Raw genomic sequence first — 11,360 nt, 5'->3', positions numbered from 1 at the left:
CAAAATAAATTATAATATTTTCTAGAGTGTGTTGCTTAACTTCCTTAGAAAACAAGAGTAAAAATGTCTTTTCAATAATCTTTTTGTCTCTTTTAATCTTCACCCTTTGAATTAGGAACTCCAAAAAGCCTTAAATAAAAAATTTCATAAGTGTGAAAATAGTGAAGCCAAAATACCAAATTAACATAAATTATGAATCTTAGACCTATTTTTAACAATTTATGTCCAAAATAAATGACTTTTCAAAATAAATTATGATATTTTCTAAAGGGTGTATTGCTTAACAATGATATAATATTCATAAAAGAGATCATGTATAAATAAGTAAACAATTAAACTTCAATATATATCTCAAATTGACATAGAATGGCAACCACAATTGACAATAGATTATAAAATTAATTTTCAAAATTGTAAATTTCTTATATGCTTTTATTCTTTGTCAAATGAATTATTCAATAAGTCATTTGTAATTTTGTTTTATATTTTAAGACGTAGATATTGTGTAAAAATAAAACTTATATATTTGTTTTACTTATCTTTGTATTATTTTATTTTAGATAGCAATGTTATGATTTATATAATTTTAAAATTATTGAATAAGTATTAATAAGTATAATTCATTCTTAATATAAGTGGTAAATTCAAAATAATGAATTTTACATCAAGTAATTTGTTGCATGACTTTTTAAATAACAAATACCCTTTTTTTTTTTTAATTCATGTGAAAAATATGGATTAACTTGACCCAACCCGCATCCCGATTGACCCAAACCCATTTTTAACATGCTTAAAATGACCATTTTTTACCCACAACCCGTTTGACCTGATCCGCCCATTTTGGCAATAGAGTCAATGGGCTAGGCGGAACTTCGGGAGTTGCATCTTCTCAATCCAGGGCAGCAAAGGACATTGCTGAAATTCAGGCCAAAATGATAGCATCCATGTAAGTTACAAGAGTGTTGTAAACTTGTAACACAGAATTTTATGTATATTTATAAAATGAGACTGAAACTTCGACAACAAATATCATATAAAAACAGCGAAACCTAAAATCGGATGCATCTACAAGAAAAAACAAACATGAATGTCTACATGAGATCTGAATCATGCAACAAAAACGCCACAAACAAAAAATAACAAGTTATGTTAACCATGGGGAAAGTGAGGGATCACACATTATATCTTCTGCTGGAGTTATGATTCAAGTCTTATCTTTCTTTCTGCATCCTTTTATCCCTTATGGGCAGCTCAATGGGGCCCTGAGCCTCATGTGGATGATCCGGGCCCTTGTAAACCTTCAGGTGATTGAATAATGCTCTGCCAAGCTGCACAAAAGGAACACACTTTAAAAGCAGCTAAGCAATAGAGAATTATAGACATTTCACAAAAATAGAAGATCTGTATAGAGAATTGACAAAATTTGATTCCTTTTTTCCTTCAAGGATACACACTCAGTTATAGCATTGTCAAAAAAACCTGAGTTGAAGATCACACAGATGACCGCCCCAAAGTATCAAACCCCAATCTTTTCTTTTCTGCTCTTTTCCTTTTTTCGGTACTCCTCAAATTCCAATTTTTACTTAACAAGTTGGACTCTCTATCAGCTACAGGCTTCCACAGATTGCCCCAGACAACTTAGTACTATGTGATAATTTACATCATAGATGAAGGCCAATTGCCTTAATCTATAATCTTATCTTTCAAAAGTTCCTTACCATGTTCAAGAACAAGATTTGTGGTTACAGTCATCTCTCATACAAATCCCCGGCCATTCATGGTTAGAAGTCCCATACCATGCCTCCCACGATAAATGTATAGCCTTTCATGCCAAAGAATCCCTTAGAATTTTCACTCTCCAATGACAGAATTTTATTTCATTTATGACTTCAAATAAAACACACGCACACATTATTATGAAGACAAATTAATAAAGGGATGAGGGAAAGGTTGTGGGTTCAAAACCCACTATGTCTGTGTGAAACTTACAAATAAAAAAATATTTAAAAAAAAAAAAAAAACAAAAGACTGTTACAAAATTAAATGTCAATTAGTTATTTCACTTTTATGACACTTAAGATGCTCCAGCTTTGACAGAATTTTGAATTTGGATGCCTTTGTGCTTCCTCTCTAACTCTTGCACCCACTCAATGTGACTTAGTTCAACACTACTGAGAAGGTAAGTCAAACTAGGGAAAACATTTTTCTTGTTGACCCCTAATAACAAGAATGGGTGTCTGAAAAGCCTATCTAGAAGAAATAAAGTGCTCAGGAACTTGGAGTGTACCCACCTAACAGAGTGACATGAATGCAGGTATATTATGGCTAAACTATATGGCAGACCCATTCCCAACCTTGCACCAATTGTGCAGCACTGATATCATAAGCCAACTAACCAAGCACTATCTCCAACAGCTCCAACACACTTCAGCAGAGCGGCCAACATTGTATGTAGCAAAACACATACTACTGGTAAAAATAAGAACTTAAATCAAATCCAGAGTACTAGAATAAATAGCAGAAAAAAAATTGGCATACAATAAAAATTCCAAGTCAGAGAACCTAGTAGCATAAACAAGAAAAAACTTGGGCACAAAATGGACATTCAAATAATGCCCAATTATCAAAGAACCTAGTAGTATCCATCGTTAACATAAAATTATAGAGAATGCCTATTATAAATGAATTCAATAGAATAGTCTGTAACCCCGAATCAATTGGTGCCATTTGAGTAGATTTTTTTTATTTTTATTTATTTTTATATAGGTAATAAAAACTTTATTGATAAGAAAAGTACAATGAGTTTACGATAGTAAACTTAATACAAAAAAACAGATACAAACAGATCAAAGGGAAAAGCAAACAGAATTAATGAAATCAAGCAAAGAAGTACAATGTGTAAAACCCCAAATACAAGACCACTCAAACAAAGTCCTAGTTAGTAAAGACTTCAATAGGCCCACAGTTCTTTCAGTGTCCTCAAATGTTCGGGCATTGCATTTCTTCCAAGTTAACCACATAAGACATGCCGGTACCATATTCCAAACATTGGAAGAATGAATGCCCAACCAATTCCACCATGTAGAAAGTAGAGAGACTAATGTCTTCGACATCACCCACTAATGAAGACTAATGTCTTCACTCCACAAGTTATGGACAAACTTGCAATGCAGTAATAAATGATCCACGGTTTCCTCCTCACACCAACATAGGCAACACCAATTAACAAGAGGCAAGTTCTTAACAAGGTTATCTATTGTGAAAATCACACCCCTAGCAGCTGTCCATAAGAAAAAAAGACACCCTTCTAGGAACCTTAACACTCCAAATGCATTGCCAAGGTAAAAAAAACCGACGGAGCTTTCAATAATGATTTATAAAAAGAACGCACATCAAAGACACCACTATGATTCAATTGCCAAACCATGGTATCATCACCCCCCACAAGTATTTTGGATGAGATATGCACAATGAAAGCATAAAACCTTGATGTCTCCCAATCTTGAAACTCACAGTGGAAGAGTAAAGTTCTAGCTTCTATCACCCCCATCAGGTGCAATGTCAACCATATCAGAAATCCTAGCTTCTTTATCCACAACACAAGCAAACAATTCCAAATATAATTCTTTCAAAGAAGTTGGACTACTCCAAGAATCATTCCAGAATTGAATATGAAAACCCTCTCCCGCCGCTTACAACACATGACCAAAGAAACTCTCCACCCCCTTCCTAATGCTCTTCCACATCCCACAGCCATGCGTTCCTCTAACAGCTCTAGTGCACCAGCCACCACTACCTTCCCCATATTTGGAGGCTATGACCTGACACCATAAGTGTGTGGCCTCCTTCCCAAAGCGCCAAAGCCACTTCCCTAGTAAAGCTTGGTTAAATAACCCAATCCTCCGGATCCCCAAACCACCTACCTCCATTGGCCTCACAACCTTTTCCTAAGCAACAAGTGAATATTTAAATACATCAATAGATCTCCCCCATAGGAAATTCCTCTGGATCCTCTCTAATCTATCCGCCACATGTTGTGGTATAGTAAACAAAGATAAATAATAAGTGGGAAAGCTTGATAAAGTACTCTTCAATAAAGTAAGCCTACCCCCTTTTGACAAATATAACCGCTTCCAACCTGAGAGCTTTTTCTCCATCCTTTCTATAATAGGGCTCCAAATCAAAGAATCCTTATAATGAGCCCCCAAAGGCATACCCAAGTAGGTTATGGGCAAACAACCAACCTTATAACATAAAATGCGGGCCAAAGCATCCAAAGTCCCAACCTCACCAACTAGCACAATCTCACTCTTACCATCATTTACTTTCAAGCCTGTGATAGCTTCAAAGAAGATCGAAACCATACAAATATATAATAATTGTTCCCTGGAAGCGTCACAAAAAAAGAATAGTATCATCAACAAACAAAATATGAGAAATGTGAAAACTTCCTCCTCCTAGTGGGGAACTGCTAAGAAAGCCTCCATCTTCTGTCTTCTTCAACAACCTACTCAACACCTCTATCACCAACACAAACAAGAGTGGAGATAAGGGATCCCTTTGAAGAAGACCACGAGAACTACCAAAGAAACCAACTGGAGACCCATTGATAAGCACTGAAAAGCGAACTATAGAAATACATGCATTCATCCATCTCCCCCACTTCTCCCCAAAACCCATCATCTCCATAAGATAAAACAAGGCACTCCAATTCACATGATCATAAGCCTTCTCAATATCCAATTTAACAATTACACCCGGATTTTCACTCTTCAGTCTATTGTCCAGGCATTCGTTTGCAATAAGAACGGAATCAAGAATTTGCCTTCCCCCAACAAAGGAGTTTTGGGAGTTGGAAATCAGTTTATCTAATACCAATCGAAGTCTATGTGCCAACACCTTTGACAAAAGCTTATACAAGCTACTCACAAGGCTAATAGGGTCTCTAATATTAACCACATTAGTCTTCTTAGGTATCAAACACAAAAAGGTGGCATTGAGAGATTTCTTAAAAATAAATTCTCTATGGAAGTTTGCAAAGAAAACCAAAATAAATTCTCAAGCACACACCAACATTTTTGGAAGAAAGCCATGGTAAAGCCATCAGGGCTAGAAGCTTTATCACCCTCAACTTCTCGAAGGGCTGCAATGATCTCCTCCTCAAACTCCCTTTCTAGGGAAAGCCGATCAGTTTCATCCAGATTTGCAAACTCTAGGCCATCAACAGAGGGCCTCCAAGATTCTAACTCCTGATATAAAGACTCATAAAGTCCCACCACTTGATCTTGAATCTCTGACTCCGCCTCATAAAAAATACCATCAACCTCCACACCCCTCATAGTATTAGGTCGTCTATGAGAATTGGCAAGCCTATGAAAAAATCCAATATTATTATCTCCTTTTAAAAATAGAGCTTTTGATTTCTGCCTCCGAGAAATCTCTTCCAAGGATGCTAAATACTTAATTTCAGCCTTGACTTCAGTTCTTCTTGTTCTATCTACCGGAGACAAAGATTGCACCCCTTCTCTCAAATCAAGATCCAAGAGTTTAGACAACAAATATTTTTTCCTAAAAGACACATCCCCAAAAACATATTTATTCCAATGCTTCAAATCTCCCTTAAGAGCCTTGAATTTACAAGCTAGAACATAACTAGGAGGCTCCACAAAATGATATCCATTCCACCACTCCCAAACTCGATCCACAAAACCCTCCACTTTGAACCACATATTCTCAAATTTAAAAGAGCTCTTCCCCCTCGACATAGCACCTGCATCCACAAGAAGAGGACAGTGATCTGAAATCACACGATGAAGAGGCCTTTGAGTCACATCCAAGAAGTGATCCTCCCAGTCAACGGACACCAAAACTCTATCAATTCTAGACATAGAAAGGTTCTTGGAGTCATGAAACCATGTATACTCACCCCCCACAAGAGGTAGATCAACCAAAAATTCCTCTCAATAAAGTCCGATAATTTGAACATGGTTGGACTAAAAGAGGTACAAAAAAGACGCTCTACTAGATATCTAATGATATTGAAGTCACCAAAGACACCCCAAGCCAAGCTCCACCTCGCTCTTACACTATCAAGTTCAGTCCACAAAGCATCCCTAAGCCCTGCAGCAGTCGGACCATACACCCCCATACAAATACAAACAAACCCATCTACCACACCCTTCAACACAATAAAAACAAAAAAGCAGCCAACCACACAATCAATTTTTTTATACACCGGTTTGTCCCAAATCAAAAGAACTCCCCCTGCTGTGTGAATGGCATCCAAATCTACCCAATCAAGAAAAGGGCTGCCCTAAAGACTTTTCACAACAAAAGAATTAGCACAGTCCAGTTTTGTTTCTTGAAAACACACAACATCACATTTCCACTCCTTGAGTAAATTTTTCACATTATCACTATTTTGAGGAAATCCTCTCACATTCCAAGATAGGATTTTCAAATTCATAGTCAACAATCCGAGCCCACCCCGACGGAATTCACATCCCCTCTAGTTCGTTGACCAGATTGCCAATCATAATTAACAGTAGAAACTAAATTCTTCCAATTCTCTCATACCTTTTTTAGTTGAAGAAACAGTGCGACAAAGACTACCTGCAATAGCTTGTTTTTCCCACACTTCCTCAAGCTTTTGAAAGAAAGCAGTGCACTGCCTCTCACAAGAATCTATAGGAAAGCCTACAAATTTACCAAAAACCTTAACCATCCTTTTCACCCACATTAATGGTTCCAGAAAATCCTCCACAAGAAAGTCATCCATTGCTCTCTCCTTTGTTACCAAATTGAGACCCCCCCATAAGGAACCCACTTAGCCAAAGGTACAAAATCCAAAACATTTCTATCATCCTCATCCTTACCTGAGCTAGTGGAGTTGTCCCAATCCAACATCAGCATGTCATCCTCTTTGGAATCAGAACCTAGCTCATAGAGAGGAGAGAAATGATTTTGAACCAACAACTTGTGATTACAATTCATATTGGAGAACTCATAACCCGATAGAAGCTGCAAAACTATCTTTGGTTAAGCAACGGGCTCGGCAAAGTTAGACTGACCATCAAACAGCCCATCAAAAAACCCATCTGGTTTTGGAACATCCCCAAACAATAGACAATCCACTGCTAGACCATCGGCGACAATCGCAGCATTTCCCATACAACCAAACACAGCCCCACTAGTTTGAGAGCCCACCAAATGACCACCGTCAACCCCCGTCACTTCAACACCCATCTCGCCAGTGCTCAAAACTCCCATCAGAGGCTTCACGGGTGAAGCAAGGGAAACCGACCCTTTGCTAGTTCAAGGGCCCGCCAAGGAAACACCGCCTTTCACAATCTCATCCATGCACCCATCGGACCTTGGGGGTACTCCACCCATCTCGCCAGTGCTCAGAGGCGCCGTCAGAGTCTTCTCGGCTGAACCATGGGACCCTCTCCCTTCTCCCACCTCCCATGAGCTTTGTTCAGTCAACTTCACCAAGTTTTGAATGAATTCATTTTGGGCTTTAATGGGTTTGGCCCGAGTTGCTTGGTCATTTAAAGCCACAGGCTCTAACAAAATTGGGCCCAATTTTGAAGTTCCTTTTGGATGGACAAAGTTACTCTATTGGACTTACATTGAGCAGCCCCATCAAAAGCAACGGTAATTTTTAAAGAGAAATGGGCCCGAGTCCATTTAGCAGAAGGCCATACAAAGGCCTGCTACATTTGAGAAGAGTTGGATTATTCGATTTCTGAAAAAAGTCAAATCCCCCATATCTCTCCTGATTTATAGTCCCAGAAATATTTGGCACCTTTGTTACTTCATTGTGTGTTTGGCTTAGCATTACGGGACCGTGTATTTAGTCTCTTTGGAGTTAATTGGATTATGTTTTGTAGAGTAGTTGACATAATGGTTGGTTGGAAGAATTGGTTGGTAAATGCTTGTCAACTGTGTAGAATTTAGCTCCCTTGTATCTAATGTGAATTTTGTGGCGGGAGTGAAATTCCCATACTTATGAAGTTTGGAAGTGTCCAAAGTACAGGAGAGACTTCCTTTTCTTAGATATTACTCTATGAATGGCCAACTATCTTGGGCCTACTTGTGATACAATCACTGCATTCACTAATTTGATATCCTTTAATTATAATTCTTTGGCTAAAATTCTTTAACTATCTTATGCTTTGTATTATTCTTTGACTTGATATTCTTTAATTTTATCTTTTAAAATAAAATTATTTATTTATCAAAAAAGACAATGTAGCAATTTTTTTAGGGGGAAAAGTAAAATACACATATACTTCAACTCATTTAGAACAAGAACTCACCCTTCCTTTGGGAAGCATACCCCGAACAGCATGTTCAATAATTCTCTCTGGAATCCTCTGCTGTAGTTGGTCAAAAGTTTCCACTTTCATACCACCTGGTCGCCCTGAATGCCTCCTGTAGAGCTTCTGGGTCCTTTTCTTGCCGGACACGGCAACTTTTTCTGCATTTACCTTTTAAGTTCAAGTGCAACAAAATTTTTAGGATCTGTACAACAACCATGTAAACAAATAATAATAATAATAAGCTGTCTACATCACACATCAGTATGTGAGAAAAACTAGACAAGTGATATCTAAGCTGACTCCAGAACCTTGATGGCTAGGTTTAAATCACATAAAAAACAAATCATCAGAAATAAATAAGATCTGCTAACGCCAATTTTGTAAGCATGCAAAAATTGAGAAGTAAATTACCTATTCATGGACGCAAACATGAGAGAGAGAGAGAGAGAGAGAGAGAGAGAGAGGCCTATACTATGTATGAAGAGATGTTTTGTACAGAACGTTTCGCTAAAGTTAAAGAACCACGCAATGCCAATTTTTAACTCAACAAGCTCATTGAGCAAATTAAGTTAGTAGACAATTATCAACTTCATATTTATTAATACACAAAGGTTATTTTCATGCCTTCCCTTTAGAAACATGAACTCTTTAACTCTTTGCAAAATGCTTGAGGTAAAGATGAAGGAACAACACAATGCCCGTGCTTATATATTAAATTAAGTCAGAAGATATTTATCAACATTATACACATTGATACACACACGCACAGACTCATGAATGCCAATGCACTGACATATTGACACTTGCATGTATCAAACATTAATCAAATGAGATACAAGATAATCTTCAAATTGTAACTTTTTTGAAAAGTAATCTCCAAATTATAACTAATCGCACACAATCCCTAACATGCTTCAATTACCATTAAATGAAATCAATTGTCACAACATGTTGTTGACATGAAAATTGTCAACCAACGATCCATAGGAAGATAAGAAAGTGTAAGACAACTATGTCAATCACATGATGACCCAAAAATGAATATGTGAGATAGATTAGTTTCACCCAAATTGTTGCCAATGGGAACTAAACCCTTGCCAATCCTAAGTGCATCATAAGTATAATTATGTAGAAGTTTATATTCCCCTCTATCATAATGAAGAGAAATTTATGCATAACTAGAGAAACTACATACCACAATCACGAATGCCCCCATGTCCACACTGGGAGTATAGGTAGCCAGGTTTTTCCCACGGATGTAAATAGCAATCGTTGATGCTAGTCTTCCAAGAATTTTGTCTGTAGCATCAACTACATACCATGGCTTATCTGTGTTCACATGATCAGCAGCTTTGGGATACCATGTCTTGTTCCAAATATCCTGAAAAAAAAAAAAACAAAAAAGACCATTCACGAACATCACAATTGAGCAATTAAACAGGAAAGTGCATTATCCCAATTTTACAAGGAAAGTAAGAATATGTATGAGAAGTTGCAATAATTCAACTAATTAAAAAAATAAATAAAAGGGAACTTAAAACAAATTCAACATGAGCATTCCATGTGAGACATTATTAGTGAATTCTGTACCGGAAAAGGATAAGTAAGGAAGACTATTCGCATATTTAGAGGGCCAGATAAGGCAGAAACCTTGAAAATAATAGTGAAATTTTCAAATATGCAGCTTGAGAATTGAAACTCAAAAACAGTTGCATAAATCATTAAAAATAATAATAAGTAACGCAATTAGAGAATCACAAAAGATCATTGTTGATGTTTTCTCACCTGCATAGGGATATTTATTCATGCTTAAAGAATGTATACTGAAAGCATCGCACAAGTTTTGTAAATCAAAGTCAGTGAGAGAAGAGATAGGTTATCAAATTTATACTAAAACAAGTGATAGAGTATGTTGTCAAAATAGGATAAGTGAATGCAAATATCCGTGCCATATTTAATCCCTTGCTTGAAATCAGGATATATTCGACTAAAGTGGAAACCTAAAAATAGTATCCATCTTTATAAATGTTCTAAGAAATTCAGAAAAATCATATATTTCTGTACCAAAACAGTAATCTTTAAAATTCCTTTTTTTTTTTTTTTTTTCACATTAAACAAACAGCAGACTAAGATAGATAGAAATAATTATGGGGAGTTTATCGTTTAATAGAGAACTAAACTATGAAAATTAACATAAAAACCATAGAACTCTCCCAGTCCCACATCATAAATATTCTCTCTATCTAATCTTCCCACATTTTATCGGAAAACGAAGAGAGCCCACAAGAAAGAAAGCAAAAACAAATCACCAAAAAACACTTTCCATATTCAAGACATAACCCACTTATTTTATTTTTCTTGGCAACCAAATAACATTTAAAAATTTATTAAAAAAAAAAAAACCCAAAGAAAGATAGATAGTTTTAGACATAGTTACAGGGCCGTTGGCTTCGGAGTCTTCAAACATCCAGCGTTGATCTTTGGGGATGAGAGAAAGGTCCTGGCATCGAACCTGGAAACGAGGAAACGAAATTCTTCGAATCGATGGCTTTGATAATGACAAGGGAAAACCAACAAATGGGTTTTTGATAATGCCACTGCTACTGTTCATGTGGGAAGAATAAGAACGAGAAGAAGCAGATGAAGAAGCGAACGTGACCGAAGATGAAACGCAGAGTATCACCATCTCTCTCTCACTTTCTCTTGGGTTCTCTCCGTTTCGATAAATGGATAAGGCATGAGCGTAAATAGCAAAATTGAGTACATAAAACTAAGGGTAATTATTAATAAGGTTTTATGGCAAAAAGCACGTTTTAGTCCAATACATTTTCAAGTAATTCTCATTTTAGTCCCTATATTTTATTTTTATTGTTTTTAGTCTTTATTCTGAAAAATGCTTCCCATTTTGATTCCTGCCGTTACTCATTTAATAGAAATATCCTACGTGGTAAACGGTCCAACAGTAAATACTGACATGTCTATTAAAATAATATTAAAAAAAACAACGTCAGATAAAAATAATATTTAAAAATGTCA

The 11,360-nt window shown here is 36.4% G+C and overlaps 1 protein-coding gene across 1 annotated transcript; it reads right to left on the bottom strand.

Moving 5' to 3' along the window:
- Positions 1-947: 947 nt before the first annotated feature.
- LOC111999177 (large ribosomal subunit protein uL13c) lies at positions 948-11,082 on the bottom strand. Its single transcript, XM_024031298.2, has 4 exons — positions 10,762-11,082; positions 9,520-9,705; positions 8,322-8,492; positions 948-1,328 (listed from the first exon to the last, which is right to left on the bottom strand). Exons 1-4 carry the CDS (start codon positions 11,008-11,010, stop codon positions 1,212-1,214), a joined length of 723 nt encoding a protein of 240 aa, XP_023887066.2. The 5' UTR covers positions 11,011-11,082; the 3' UTR covers positions 948-1,211.
- Positions 11,083-11,360: the final 278 nt, after the last annotated feature.

This window comes from Quercus suber, unplaced genomic scaffold, assembly GCF_002906115.3.
Source record: "Quercus suber isolate HL8 unplaced genomic scaffold, Cork oak 2.0 scaffold_571, whole genome shotgun sequence".
Lineage (NCBI taxonomy): Eukaryota > Viridiplantae > Streptophyta > Magnoliopsida > Fagales > Fagaceae > Quercus > Quercus suber.
The sequence above is the reverse complement of the archived record's forward strand: the minus strand, read 5'-3'. Positions and strand labels throughout refer to the sequence as shown.

Excerpts from the sequence above, each read along its gene's own strand:
- LOC111999177 (XM_024031298.2), bottom strand. The coding sequence starts at position 11,010 with ATGGTGATACTCTGCGTTTCATCTTCGGTCACGTTCGCTTCTTCATCT. Across the intron at positions 9,706-10,761 it reads ACTCCGAAGCCAACGGCCCT|GATATTTGGAACAAGACATG; the intron begins GTAACTATGTCT and ends TTTTTTTTTCAG. Across the intron at positions 1,329-8,321 it reads GTATGCTTCCCAAAGGAAGG|CTTGGCAGAGCATTATTCAA; the intron begins GTGAGTTCTTGT and ends CCTTTTGTGCAG.